At 32.0% G+C, this 16,004-nt stretch overlaps 1 protein-coding gene across 2 annotated transcripts in view; it reads left to right on the top strand.

Moving 5' to 3' along the window:
* The window catches only part of KPNA5 (karyopherin subunit alpha 5), a 61,742-nt gene extending 52,332 nt beyond the window's left edge, over positions 1-9,410 (top strand). For both annotated transcript variants that reach the window (XM_032274967.1, XM_032274968.1), the window contains exons 13-14: positions 2,661-2,839; positions 5,894-9,410. In XM_032274967.1, coding sequence (XP_032130858.1) covers positions 2,661-2,839; positions 5,894-6,081 — 367 coding nt within the window. In that variant the 3' untranslated portion in view covers positions 6,082-9,410. The remainder of the gene's footprint in view (positions 1-2,660; positions 2,840-5,893) is intronic.
* The last annotated feature ends 6,594 nt before the right edge of the window (positions 9,411-16,004 follow it).

Raw genomic sequence — 16,004 nt, 5'->3', positions numbered from 1 at the left:
AGTCTATGTTAATTTGCAGAGTACACTATCATGGGCATTAAATATTTTTTTAAACCATTAAAATCACAACAATATAGCTTTATTATATAGAAATGGCTAACAAATTTGAATATCCACTTACTTTAAATAAAATTGAAATAGACATTTGTTTACATGATGATCCACTCCTCATTGATTGTTAGCCTTGCCTATGGATAGTATCTTTTATTTTTCTATACTGGTTATCTTTAAAAAAAAAAAAAAAATATATATATATATATATGTATTAGCTTTTTGAGTCTAGGCTTTTTAAATTTATTTATTCTGCTGACAGCATAAATAATAGGTGCATGGACTTTTAAGTTAGCCTGATTTCAAATCCTGCTCCTTCAGTAAAAGTTGTGTGATCTTGACAAAGTCATTTAACCCTTCCAATCTAGTTTCTTCATATATAAAAATGAGTTCTAGTAACGAATAGTAATTGTAGTGCAGTCAGCCTTCCATATCCTCAGATTTTGCATCTGTGGATTCAACCAACTGCAGGTCAAAAATATTAAAAAAGAAAAACACAGTAAAAAATGACAGTACAACAATACAAAAATAATACAAATTTAAAAACACAATGTAACAATTATTAACATAGCAATTACAGTGTATTAGCTATTATAAATAATCTAAAGATGATTTCAAATATATGGAAAGATAGGTATAGGTTGTATGCAAATACTATGCTATTTTATATAAAGGAATTGAGCATCTGTGGATTTTGGTATGGAGAGGGAGGGTGTCCTGGAACCAGTCTCCGATGAAACCAAGGGACTGTGTCTTGATATTTAAGTGAAATTTATATCTTTGAAGTGTCAGTACAGTGCCTAAACATTATTTATTAGCTAATAGATAATAACTAAGAATACCTACTGTTACCATTATTTGTAATCATCATAATTTGTACTATAGTATTGATTTTTGAATCTCTTTTTATCATGTACTTTCACTCTTTTTTATTTTTCATAGCAAAGTTTCACTTACACCTCTATTAAAAGCCTTACTTGTACAGAATCATCTTGTTTGAAGAATCCCTGCATGAAACTAGACTTCTTAGAAAATATTTTCTAATGCATATTTATTTTTCGATTTATAAAACAAGTCAAATGACAATGCTATTTTATAGTGAAATTTATTGTGAAATCATTGTCTTTTATTGCCTTCATTTGTAGTATTACCTTGCTCTCCTCAAATCTGTATCGCTATAAGTTAGTAACATCTATCTCTGCCTTTTATTTTCTATTCTACTATCATTTTGCTTTAATCAGTATTTCCACTTTGTGTCATGGATACAAGCAGTAATAAATCAAGACCCTTCCTTTGTTCTATTTTTTATTTTTTTAATGCTGATTTTATTTTTATTTGGACTGCACATTTGTTTACCTGCAAATAGTTGTATTTTTTCAGTTAATTTTCATGGTTATATTTATTCTGTATGTTATTCCTTTAATTTATCAGTATGGATCAAGTGCCAAACTGAGATAATTATTTTTCTAACCATTTTAATCATTTCATTGAGTCTACATATGTGGGAAAAGACCTCTTGATATCAGATTAAGTTCTGTGTGCATACTACTAGTTGACTGCCTACTATTGCCAGTTACTGTGCTAAGTAAATCATTTCAGTATCGAGCACCAGCAATGTATTAGGAAAGTATTTTATCTCCTTTAATCTCATAACTGTGAGGTAGTTACTCATTCGACAGATATTTTTGATCAATTACAGTATAGTGTAGGGCCAATGAGTGCTAGTGAAGGTGTATACATTTTTTTTTAGAGGGATAGAAACTTTTATTAAATGTCTATTATGTTCTCACAACAATGCTCTGAGGTTGGTACTAATATTCCCATTTTAAGATGGGGAAACTGAAACAAAATAGTAATTGCTCAAGGTCACACAACTAACAAGGAGTGGAATTGGGACCTGAAGGCACATAGTCCGGCTTCATAGTATGTTTTTAACCTTTCTACTTAATACAGACTTTTTGCCAAGTGAACAAATCAGTTACTTCATTTACATTATAGGGTATAAAAAACCAGCCAATAACTAGAAAAGGATACGGGTTAGGAAATTAGTGGAATTTTTTGTGAATATTATTTATGAAAATTATTCACAAGATAGACTGTTTTGTTCCTAGAGGCCTTCTGTGCTTCTGAAACACAGCATATGTTTCAGAATGTTAGCTGTGATTGTTTTTATGGGAAATTTTCTCAAGTTTAATTTAGATGTCTCTTCTTTCCATTTCTGCCTACCCCAATATGACCTCTGTGTGTGTGTATGTAGGCTTGCCTTAAAAATAAAATAAGTAAAAACCCTTTTGAACCTACGCTTAGTGATTATCTGCCATGAAAAACAAGCACAAGTACCAGTCAGTGTGGGTATTTTATAGTATTTGCAAGACGATTTATTGCTAATTATATTAAATTAAGAGAATAGGTGAGTAAAGGAAGTTTTCATTTTCCTATGTCAGAATTTAAATGTGTCTAATGTTTGTGTTTGTATAGGAATACTTTTTCCTAATTGCTTATATAACAATTCACTATGAAGAATATTTTTGTGTCATTGCTAGAAACAGTACTTAAATCTTTTTAAATCTTTTTCCCTCCTTTTTTTTCTTTTTTAAATTAATGTGAAGGTATTTGGTAGCCTTAGGCTGCATTAAACCACTTTGTGATCTTTTGACTGTTATGGACTCCAAAATAGTCCAGGTGGCTTTAAATGGACTTGAAAATATTTTACGTCTTGGAGAACAAGAATCTAAGCAGAACGGAATAGGCATTAATCCATACTGTGCTCTCATTGAAGAAGCATATGGTAAGTAATCAGTTAAAAATTTATAATTATTGACAATTCTTAACTGTCTTAGATACTTTCCCCTTCTAGTTCCCTACAAATTTTTTGTTGTAAAAGTACTATAATTTGTTTTAAGTTTTAAAATGTCACCTATAATTTTATTACCCTAACAATTTATTTTTATTATTTACTGTACCTTTTACACTGTCTTTATGCACAAATACTTTACATTGGCTTAATTGTATTGTATGTATAGTTTTATAATCTACTTTTTAACATTTTGGAGAAGCTTTACATTTCTACATAATATTTGTTATAATGGCCACATGTTTTATATATATATATACACACATATATATAGCTACAGAATTTACATATAAATACATACGTATTTACATATATATTATATATTTAAATATATACACATTCACCTATATATTTATATATAAATATATATACATTTGCACACAATATATATATACACATATTTACATATATTTGCATGTAATACATGTAAACACACATGTATTTATTATACATGTAAATATGTATATATATGTGTGAATATGTGCATATTATATGTAATTATGCATTTATACATGCAAACATGTATTTATATTATATACATACATATTTACATATATACATATATACATATATACATATTTACACATAAACTAGATACATATTTACATATAAAAATATATACATGTTTTTATATATATATATAAAATATATATGTACTTTTTTTCTTGAGAACACAGTTTTACTTTGTCTCCCAGGCTAGAGTGCAGCGGTGCTATCTCGGCTCACTGAAACCTCCGCCTCTTGGGTTCAAGCAGTTCATGTGCCTCAGCCTCCCAAGTAGCTGGGATTACAGGTGCACACAACCATGCCCAGCTAGTTCTTGTTTTTAGTAGAGATGGAGTTTCACCATGTTGGCCAGACTGGTCTCTGGTGCCTGGCCTCAAGTGATCCACCTGCCTCAGCCTCCCAAAGTGCTGGGCTTACAAACATGAGCCATTGTGCCTGGCCATAATGTTATCTAATGAGTGAGGTTTTAGCCATTTGAGTGCAGGTTTAACCATAACCTGTTCTTGATCATTGGGTGGTTCCCAATTTGTCACTTTATGTATACCAAAATATTTATTTCTTCCATGGAATTAATATCTGTGGATAAACTTTCAGGAATACAGTTGCTGAGTCTTAGGCACAGACTTCTTTTTAAGCTTTTGATATGTCTTCTCATTTTGCTTTCCAAAGGCCTGTTGCTGACAGTGTCAGTGGCATTGTATGAATCTATTCTCCCACCTCACACTTGTTTTGTTGATTTTGCTGACTCAGCAGATGTAAAATAGTACAGCAAGTTGCTTTTATGTACATTTTTTGGTTTATTTCCTATAGATAGTAGTATGTATTTTTCTTTTTCTTTTTCTTTTTTTTAATTTGAGGTGGAGTTTCACTCTTGTTGCCCAGGCTAGAGTGCAATGGCACAATTTTAGCTCACTGCAACCTCCACCTCCTGAGTTCAAGTGATTCTTTTGCCTCAGCCTCCCCAGTAGCTGGGATTATAGGCATGTGCCACCATGCCTAGCTAATTTTGTATTTTTAGTAGAGATGGGGGTTTCACAATGTTGGTCAGGCTGGTGTCGAACTCCTGACCTTGTGATCCCCCTGCCTCAGCCTCCCAAAGTGTTGGGATTACAGGCATGAGGCATCGTGCCTGACCAGTAGTATATATTTTTCACGAGTTAGTCTATTTCCTCATCCAAATTGCATTTTTATATTACTTTGGTTATCTATTTGACCCTTTTTTTTTGGTAAAAATTTGAATTTTATTTTATAGTAGTTTATTTTGATAAGACTTTTCCCTTAGTTTATTTTTTATTATTTTTAGATCATTCATTGAATATGTTTTTATTTTAACAAAAGAAACCATGTTCATTGGTATTTAACATAAATAACTCAGTCTAATTTTCTGTTCTTTTGAAGTTTACAAAGTCATTCTCTTACAGAGAATGAAAATTAATTTTTTTATTTGCCAGGTTTTTAAAATTAGGTTCTTAAAACATTTAACTTGATCATATGGAATTTATTTCAGATAAAACATGAATCTAAATTGATTATTTTCTTTTATTTGCGTTAAATATTTACTTTTCTGTAGTAAGTGCTCTTACATTGTATGGCTGATTCAGACTTTTCTTTATCATTCTTAATGCCCATGACACCACTTTACTTTTCTTTCAAATTATATAACATCTCTGGCTAAGACATTACATGAATACAACATATTAGTCAATGATTTAAGAATGTTGTCTTACTACGGTCATTATTTTGGCCCCAAATTAGACTAGGGTTTGGGCTGTTCTGTTATTGTACATAGATATGACTGCTTTGCTGCTTTTCTTATTCTATGATAATCTGATTGAAGTGATTTATCTATAATTAAATGAAATATATTTTCAGCACTACCCAGACTTATGTGTAGAGCTTTTTCTTGTAAGCAGTAAAATCGGTTGCTATAGATTCTCCTCATCCTTTCAAAATTAGGCCTTTCAGTTTCACTTGCAGATTGTAATTCTATTAAATCATACAACAGCCATATGTTTTTTATTGTCTGGGTTTGCAAATTTTACACACTTATTTCATACTGATACTCTCTGGCTCAGCATGTTTTGATTTCTTCATTTGTTTTGTTGCTTTCCCTTTTTGTGCTTTGTTAATTACTCTGGAAAGGACCTGTGGAGTTACTTAATAAAAAACTGCCGTTTTACAGTTGAGAAACTAAAGTGCAGAAGAACTGAACTTTCTTGGCCAAGATCATATACCTAGCAGGGTGGTGTCTGTGATCTTCTTACTCCCAGGCCTATGGTCCTTCTTCATCTCACACTGCCACATACCCTTATTCTTGAAGTATAAATCAGAAGTGATGGCTATTGATATGTGCAAAAATTAGATTAAAATAGCAGATCCATTGCCAATGGGGTGATAGATGATGTTCACTTATTATTTTGATTTAAACATACACTGAAATTGTAGTAACAGTTTGTTTTTAATATATACATTATATAATAGGTCTGGATAAAATTGAATTTTTGCAAAGCCATGAAAATCAGGAAATTTACCAGAAGGCATTTGATCTGATTGAACATTACTTTGGTGTAGAAGAAGATGACCCCGGCATTGTACCTCAGGTGGATGAAAACCAACAACAGTTTATATTTCAGCAGCAGGAAGCTCCAATGGATGGATTTCAACTTTAACTTGGTGGAGGAAAAAAAATTTATGGCTAAAAAGGGTAGCTTCAGGTAACTCCTCTTTGTTGCCAGTGTCAGTAAGAACTTTTGCTTTTTTACCTAGAACAGAAAAGAGAATTTGACGCACTTTTAGAAAGCAAAATGAAGCAAAAATTTCCATTCAGATGCAACTTTTCATTGTAGTTTGTTGTTGTTTTAGTTTTGTTGTTGATGTGCCTGTATTTATATCTTCCATTGTTTGGATTTTTGTATCTATTTGTGAATAATTGAATATGCAACTATTTAGTAATTTAAGCTTGAAAAGGAGAACTTAGGTAAAGTATTACTTAGTAATTCTGAATTGTTTCAAGCATTCTTGGAAACTGCACATTAGCAGTACACCTATTGATAATTGCATTTTGGCAGTAAGTCTTACACACCCAATCTCTACTAAATCTACCTCTATCTTGAAGCAGAAATAAAAACAGAAAAGCTTCAGAAGCATGAAATAATGCAAATGCTAAATTAGAATGTGAAAATATTTATTACCTTAAATTACATATATCACTGTGCTGTAGGTTATATTTTGCAAAAAAAGTTGCAATAGAAAACCTATAAAATTTATTTATAAAACATAGAAGAAATATTGTACTGATAATCCATTAAAATGTGGCAATTGTGAAGAGAGAAGCTGTTCTTCATGTTGAACACATTAAAAAGATTACTTTATAAAATGTTTAAATACTTGTGTTTTTAACATATGTGTTATGTATATTAGTATATTTTGTATTTCAACCAAATATGCTGCCATTTTGAAATAGTTTTATTGTTTCACTCATTGTTTTAAATAGCATCATGACAGAGATGTCATCATGAATCTAAAGTAGTGCTGCATATCTAAAATAATAACTTTAATTATTTCTCTGATTTTTCAGAGCAGTAATTGAAAAGTTTCATTTTCTATATAATAAGTTTAGGTACTTGAATGACAAAATTATCCTGAAAAAATAACCTAATGTTATTAGAAATGTGTTAAATTTTATTAAATGCATTTAACATTTGGATGCTAAATGATGATGATAATGAAAATTACTAAAGATTCTTTAATATGGTTCAAATCTATCATAGACTTTTTTTCTTTTAGTAATACTCAGAGGGTCATACTGCTGCTTGTTATGAGTCATAGATTACATTCATGTCCGACTGTCAATATGTATGTTTTCTGATTTAACAGCAAAAACCTCTTCAAACTGAAAGTTTAAAAGAAAGGTTTCAATAGAAAAGTTTTATATATATATATATATATTTATTTATGTATACATATATATCTGTGTGTTACTCTCACAGTTCAACTACTGTCGAACTCAGTCTTTTAATTTATAGTTCTACGTAGCCTTTTTGCATTTTCAATTATATACCTAGAATACTAATGTAAAACTTAGTTTACAACTATTTTAAGATGAGAACTAAGGCAGTTTTGATATGATTCGTGGTCTCTTCTTTAAGGAAAGATTTCATTTATGATAGTATTTGTAATGTTTCTGCTGGAAATCAGAGGCACGTTCCAAGAGGAAAATATATATAGGAGTACTTTTAAAGAATATGTCACTTTGTAAATTATGTATCATGAAACTAAGCTTTTGACAAGACACTTAAAACCTACAGCTGTAAGATATAGGTTTAAATGGTGTCCCTAATGCTGACTGCGTCTGCCACCCCTTTTTTTATTATTGTTAAGTAGAAGATTGTATCTGTGCCCTTTTTTTTTCATAGTGGAAGGTATATAGTTGAGTATAAAATGGTTTTCTTTTACATTATCTATATTCAGAAAACAGGGTAGTTATATTAAAGCTTACCAAATTGGTGGTGAATTTATCAGATAAACATTTTTGTGGTGCAGATGGTTCTAAGTTTCAGGTGACAGGGTATTCTACTCTTTCTAGTCAATTAAAATTGATAATGCAGCATAATTCATAAACTAACCAGCTGTGCCTCCTTTTATTTTGAGGACCCTGTAGTCAATATAATAAATTTCTAAGCCCAAATTTTCAAACAGAATAGCTCTTAAAGAAGGAAAAATAATAAATATGTGTGTGTTCATGCATGCACACAGAATGACCTATGAAAGGAAACTTAAATTTTGCCAGTAAAATGTATCTCTAAGTATGGACTATGATTATTCTTCATAAGCATTTAAGTACAAATTTATATTTATTCCCATGAATATGTTATTTGGGTAATTAATTTTAGATTTGATTGCAAAGAGCACTATGTAGCAGTTGGGACCAGCTCTTGGCCTGGATTATTGTTATGAGTTTATTGGATTAAGACTAACAAATACTTAGTTATTAAAATTTTAAAAATATGTATAGCTACTCTTTTCAAGTATACCATTTAAAATGCTCCATCAGGCAGAGCCCTGACCAGGAAAGAAAAAAAAAAAAAAGAAATGGGAAAAAGGAAAGAAAAAAATAAATAATATGCTCCAAAATGTGTTTTCATTAGTCTTCACTGGCCCTTGTGGAGGGAAAAATATACGTTTTTTAACTTGTTTTTCTAAGATTTGTTATATTTAAATCCAAGAGAAACTATGCCAAAAAAAAATATGTTATAAAGAGTAATGCATGTAGCATTAATGTAAATATCAAGAAAATACTTGAAAGAGTCCTTTTCATTTATTTAATTAAATTTGGTGTTTTATTTTGTCTGAATCTGAATTTCTCCTATTTAATCTATGCAAATTTGCTTGTTTTACATTTATAAGGACTTGACTCACTGGTGTGGTCTTTTTACTATGTCTTATTTCAAAAAGTTGTTTTAAGTGGTAGTGTCTTTGCATTATAGCGTCATTTGGTCAACTTACTGGTAACACCAGAACAAGAAAGCAAAAAAGTAATAAATTCTGCTGGCACAGAACTAACGTATCATTTGTAAAACCTATTTGCAGTTAAAGGTTGATTTATTGGATAAAGGACTAAAAGAAGCATATATTACCTTTGCCTTTATATTTTTCTTTTAAGAAGGAGCATTATGGAAAAATAAATATTAAAAAATCTTAGTGAATTTTTGTTGCTGTTCTCAATTCAGCAATCTGCCGGCTGCTTGTGAAACTGTGAAATCAAATTGTTCTTAATCCTTTATTCAGTTTAGTTTATAGCATTACTGTTTTATGAAATGTGACATTTTAGGAACCAATGTAATAGAGTTCTAAAAGGATAGTATATGTTTAAATTCTGACTGGGGAGTAAGAAGAGAAAATACTCTTACCCTATTAATTAAAACAACTTTTGAGCAGTATGCAATATTATGAAATGTTACAGCACTATATTAAAAAGTAATAAAATATTTTAAAATTGCATTTATATAAATGTGTCCATTCCATTTTTAAGATTGTTGTTTCCTAACAGCACGAAAACAGATGCTATTATTGGTTAAAAATCCATTTACTTTCTAAAACCAACAAAGGAAATAAAATAGAATTATAAAAAATAGCTAATCCAAAACTAGAGAAAAAAAGAGAAAAAACAAATGGTGGAACAAATAGCAAGATAGATCGAACTCAGTGATATCAATAATCACAGTAATTACTAGTAATTTAAGCATGCCAGTTAAGTGCAGAGGTTATCAGTTTTAATAAAAAACTAAGGCCGTATTTTGCCTCTAAGAAAATGTTTTCAAGAAGCAAATTGGTGAAAAGTAAAAGGACGGAAATAAGATATACCATGCTATCACAAATCAGAAGTAAGTTGGAGTGGCCATATTAATATCAAAGTATATTTCAGAGCAAAGAATATTTATTGCTGGAGATAATGAGAGTCATTTGATAAAGGGATCAATTCATGATAGTCAAAATGTAGAAACAACTCAAATGTTAATTGGCCAATGGATAAATAAAATGTTATATTCGTAATATGGGATATTACTCAGTAATAAAATGAAATACTGATATGTGGTACAGCATGGGTGAATATTGAAAACATTAGGCTAAGTAAAGAAACCAGATTCCATATATGAAATGTTTAGAATAGGCAAATCTATAGAAACAGAAATAAATTAATATCTAGGACTGGGGAGAATTGGAAATGTGAGGTGACTGGGTACAAAGTTTCTTCTTTGGGCAATAAAAATATGATTTTCTAATAAATTCATAGAGATGTGCTGCCATCACCATAAGCAAAAGCTCACCTTCTCAGTCACACTAGCCATGTTTCAAGTGCTCAGTAGGGAGTGCAGTGCTACAGTATGTTTTTTAAATTGCATGAGAGTAACACAAAGTTTTAAATGCATATTTTACGCCTCAAAGAAACCAATCCTTGTTCTTGGACTTTGCTGAGCAGCTAAGTCCTATAAATTTATCCTATAAATCCTAGGATCCGTGGATTTATAGTTTTCATCAAATTTGGAAACATAGCAATTATTTGAACATTTTTTCAATGCCAATCCACTTATATTAGTCTGCTTGAAATAGTCACACAGCTTATTAATCCTTTGCTCATTTTTGGTTATTTTTCATTTTATATAGTTTTCATTGCTTCATCTTCAAGTTCACTAATCTTGTCTTCTGTTGTGTCTAATCTCTTAACTCCGATAGTGTATTTTTTATATCAGACGTTACGTATTTTATCTTTAAAAATTCAATTTGGGGCCGGGCGCGGTGGCTCAAGCCTGTAATCCCAGCACTTTGGGAGGCCGAGGCGGGTGGATCATGAGGTCAAGAGATCGAGACCATCCTGGTCAACATGGTGAAACCCCGTCTCTACTAAAAATACAAAAAATTAGCTGGGCATGGTGGTGTGTGCCTGTAGTCCCAGCTACTCAGGAGGCTGAGGCAGGAGAATTGCCTGAACCCAGGAGGCGGAGGTTGCGGTGAGCCGAGATCGCGCCATTGCACTCCAGCCTGGGTAACAAGAGCGAAACTCTGTCTCAAAAAATAAATAAATAAATAAATAAATAAAAATTCAATTTGGATCTCTTATATCTTCCATTTTTCTTTAATCATACTCAAGTTTTCCTCTGCTGGTTTGAACACAGCAAGTGTAACGATAATGGCTGTTAGAATGGCCTTGCTGTCATTTCTTGGTCTGTTTCTGTTTATTGATTTTTTTTATTATTTGTATTTTTCATTTGCATGCATTTGCATGTTTGGATATATTTCTTTTTCTTAACACAAGTTACTAGGGGAAAAAATGTGATCCTTTATAGGCTTGCTTTTGAACTTTAAAGCAGACACAGAACAATTTATTTTACTGCTGAGTCAGTACCATTCCAAGTACTCTGACACCCTATGAAATATAGGGGATTTTTCACTTTGGCTGGTGGAACTTAAAGTTATTTCTGACCATTGTGAGCTCCAAAAATTGTTTCCTTTTGTTCTTTCAGGTGATTCTTTAGAAGGCTTTGGGTAGTAGTCACATGTGGTCAACAGTATTCAGCTGAAGACTCAAGGGGAATCCTCTGCAGATAATCTGGAGCAACCTGTGTAGTTTTGTCACATTTGGTATTCTACCTTGTGAACTCTATTTTTGTCCTCCCTGGCTCCCAACTCTTTCTCCCCAACTCAGAAGCTTCCTGCTATAGCTGGAGTTCCCTTCCTTGCCCTGCAGTCTTGAAACTCTAAGGAGTAAGAGATGGAGCAGTCATAGAGTTGGCTAATTTGCTTTTTCTGTTTCACAGATCATGGTCCAGTCTAATGTCTGGAAACTGTTGCTTCATGTTTTTGCCCTGGTCCCTGTTACTCTGGTTTGGCTTGAAGCGGAAGCTGGCATACCAATCCATATTCTTTTTAAAATCTCTGTTTAAAGTGGGCTTTTATCATTGTTCATATTGTTTTTTTGGTGCCTTTTTTTTTTTAGCTCAGTCACTCTTGCTGAATTCAGTTATAGTGATTCTCTATTGTCTTTTTACTTATTTCTTTAGTTTTTGCTCTTAATTCTAGAATTTCCAGTCATTTATTGTCTTTGGATTTATTCTGTAAGTCTTTTCCTGATTTCTTAAGGTTGTTAAATGTTTAATTTTAGAAGGCTAAAAATTTACCTTGAAGTACCATTTCAGCTGCATTCAACAAATTGTTCAGCTGTAAGAATTTTAAGTTTTATATTATGATTTATTCATGACATGTGAATCACTTAGAAATGTGCTTTTAAATTTCAGACCTTAAAAATATGGCACTAACTTCTAAGTTGTGATGTGATTACATGTAGTTTGAAATTCATTGATATTTGCTTTATAATCTTGTATGTGTTTGTTTTAGTGAAATGGCCCATGTGTGTAAGAAAAGAATGTATTTTATCAATTGATTCATATCTTTTACATACTAGTCTGCCTAATTAGTTTCTAATTTGTCAATTTCTAAGAAAGGTGTGTTAAAATTTCCCAAGATGATTGGTGGGTTTTTAATTTTCCTTATAGTTTTGACAATTTTTTGATTTTTTTTTTTTTAATCTTTTTATTTGAGACGGAGTCTCACTCTGTTGCCAGGCTGGAGTGCAGTGGCACAATCTTGGCTCACTGTAACTTCCGACTCCCTGGTTCAAGCAATTCTCCTTCCTCAGCCTCCCAAGTAGCTGGGATTGCAGGCACACGCCACCATGCCCAGCTAATTTTTGTATTTTTAATAAAGACGGGGTTTCACCATGTTGGCCAGGATAGTCTTGATCTCCTGACCTCGTGATCTACTTGCCTTGGCCTCCCAAAGTGTTGGGATTACAGGCGTGAGCTACTACACCCATCCCTTTTTTATGTTTTATGTGGCTTTTACATTATCTTGTGCATAGAAATTTAGAATTCTTTTTTTTTTAGGTTCAGATAAGAAGTTGTACATTTATGTGCTAAAAGAACAGACAATAGTTGACATTTTCAGAGTACTTGATAAGTGAACTTTAACAAAGGAGTTGAAACAACTGAAATTGTTCTCTTTTTGATCTTTGTGGTGGAAATGACAGACTTTTTCATTGAAGGATGAGGATACAGCAGCCATATTATGCCAAGATGAAAAATATCATGATAATATTGAAAGGTCAAGCATGGGCTTCCATGGTAAAGTCTTCTGTACCAATGCACTAGAGAATGCCCACCATCCAAAAAAGCAGTCAGTTGATGGAATGGAAGATTATTAAACCTTTGGTCTGGGATTTACTGTTAAAAAACAAACAAAAACAACAAAAAAAGAACAGGAAACAGTTAAGAAAATGATTTAACTGAAGGGAAACAATTTTTTTTTTTAAAGCACTGTTATTAATCCCCATGACTGTCAGTCACAATTCCGGATTAAAAGAATATACTTTGTGTTTTAATGTTGTATGCTTTTTATGAAATAGTCTTTTATTTTCCCCCCTTATTGAACCACAGGAGTAATTATCTTTTCACCCACATACAGATGCTCGTCATAAATACATGAAAAACTTGTGTTTATCATGCAAACAACTAGCACCAAGAAATTATTTGCTGCAATTTAATGTCAAATAACATTACTAGGTAAGTAATTTTTTATATACACATACGAAAACACAAATGCAGATTTATGGGTCAGATGACAGTTATTCTTTTTCCTGTACACATGGTAATTCATTAACATTGCCTCAGAAATATATTAGAATACACTTTATGTGTCTATAGAATATACATTCATACATACAGAAACTCATGTGATGTGTATAGTTTTTAACAAATGCACTGGCCATTACCCATTCCACTGGAAAATATATGTATGAACTACCTGATGAAATGTAAACAGGAGTATTAAAGAACCACAAGTTTCTACCAATAACAGACATCTAAAAGCCTTGACTATGAAGAGAGAGTTCTTTTTTAAATAAACATATTTAACCCAATTCCACTACCAGATAACACAGTTCTCCTTCATTTGATATTGATTTAAAATTTTCCAAAGAATAATCCTTCAATATTGTACATTGAAGCATATACATTAAAGGAAATTTAAAGTTACCACAACACTTTTTCTATGTGAAAATTGAGGACAATTTATATGAATAACATTCTGTTATGTAAGAAGGGGTATTCAAGTTACACCCATAAAACTGAGAAATCTGGCCTAGTGTTGGGGGTTTGCCACTAAGTTTTTTGTTGGGATTGGAAATTATGCTGGTTACTTTAAAAGGGCGAAAATCCTTTTCTTTCTTTTTTTTAATGAACAAGAACCCCTTTTTATTGTTTTCCCTAGATTCTGTTTTGAAAGATGTCAAACTCTACCAATTGATATTTAATTCCAATTTTAAATAATCAGCTGTGCAATTGAGTTTTTAAAGTGTAATAAGCAACATTTCAAGAATTAAAAAGATTTTTTATCTTATTTAATCATGATGATATTATAGGTAGCTCAGTGACTATAGATTCAGAAACACTAGTTTGATGTTAACATGGTAATTATTTTTTAAAATGTTTTTGTTTTTGCTTTTCCATTTGTTTAGACTTTTTTTTTTTCTCTTCTGTCATGAATTTATTTTTTATCTTAAATTGAGAAATAATGGTATATATTTATGGGGCATATTGTGTTTTTAAAAATATATTTGCATTATGAAATGATAAAAATCAAGCTAATAATATTACATACCCTTTTTAATGGTGAGAACATTTAAAATTTACTCTTCCACCACCACCCTCTGAGACAATCTCACTGTCACCCAGACGGGAGTGCAGTGGCGTGACCTCGGCTCACTGCAGCTCTGCTTCTGAGGTTCAAGCAATTCTCATGCCTCAGCCTCCCAACTAGCTGGGATTACAGGCGTGCACCACCATGTCCGGCTAATTTTTTGTATTTTTAGTAGAGACGGGTTTCACAATGTTGCCCAGGCTGGTCTTGAACTCCTGCCTCAAGCAATTTACCCATCCCACCTCAGACTCCCAAAGTGCTGAGATTACAGGCGTGAGCCACTGTGCCTGGCTAAAATCTATTCTTTCAGCAATTTTGGAATATAAAATACATGGTTATTAACTATAGTCAGCATGGTGTGCAATGGATCTTTTAAAAGCTGTTCCGTAAGTTTTACTGAACCTTTGTACCCTTTGACTATCTCTCCATTTCTCATCCCCTCCATTTCTCTCAATCTGGTAACCACTATTCTACTCTCTACTTCTATGAGTTTGAGTTGTTTAGATTCTACATATAAGTGAGATCACACAGCATTTGTCTTTTTGTTCCTGGCTTGTTTCACTCAGCATAATGTCCTCTAGCTTTATCCATGTTATAAGTGGCAGAATTTCCTTTTTGTCCAGCTGAATAGCATTCCATTTTGTTATGTTCCACATTTTCTTTATTCATTCCTTTTTGATGGGCAATTAGGTTGCTTTCATATCATGGCCATTGTGAAAAATGCTGCAATGAACATGTGGGTGAAAATATTTCCTTGACATATTGATTTCAAGTTATTAGGATATATATCCAGAAGTGGAACTGCTGGATTATATGGTAATTCTGTTTGAAATTTTTTGACAAACGTCTGTACTTTTTTATATAATGGCTGTATTTGCATTCCACCAATAGTATACAAAAGGTGCCTTTTCTCTGCATCCTCACCAATACTTATCGTTCATCTTTTTGATAATAGCCATTCTGACAGATGTGAGGTAATATATCATTATAGTTTTAATTTGTATTTCCCTATGATTAGTGATTTTAAGCATTATTTTCATATATCTGTTGGCTATTTGTATGTCTTCTTTGGGTAAGTGTCTACTCAGGCCCTTTGCCGATTTTTTAAGTGGGTAATTTATTTTCCTGCTATAGAGTTGCATTTCTAATATATTTTGGATAGAAGCTCTTTATCACATATATAGTTTGCACATATTTTCACCTAATCCATGGGTTTTCTCTTCACTCTATTGATTGTTCTCTTTGCTATGAAAATTCTTTTTTAAGTTTGATGTGAAATGGCCTTGTTGCCTGGGGTGGCATCAGTCTCATGGCTGAATGTGTCAAAGATGTAGACACACCA

The sequence above is a fragment of the Sapajus apella genome, unplaced genomic scaffold, assembly GCF_009761245.1.
Source record: "Sapajus apella isolate SASKATOON/1434 unplaced genomic scaffold, GSC_monkey_1.0 scaffold6, whole genome shotgun sequence".
Classification (NCBI taxonomy): Eukaryota; Metazoa; Chordata; class Mammalia; order Primates; family Cebidae; genus Sapajus; species Sapajus apella.
This window is presented reverse-complemented; position numbering and strand designations above follow the sequence as displayed.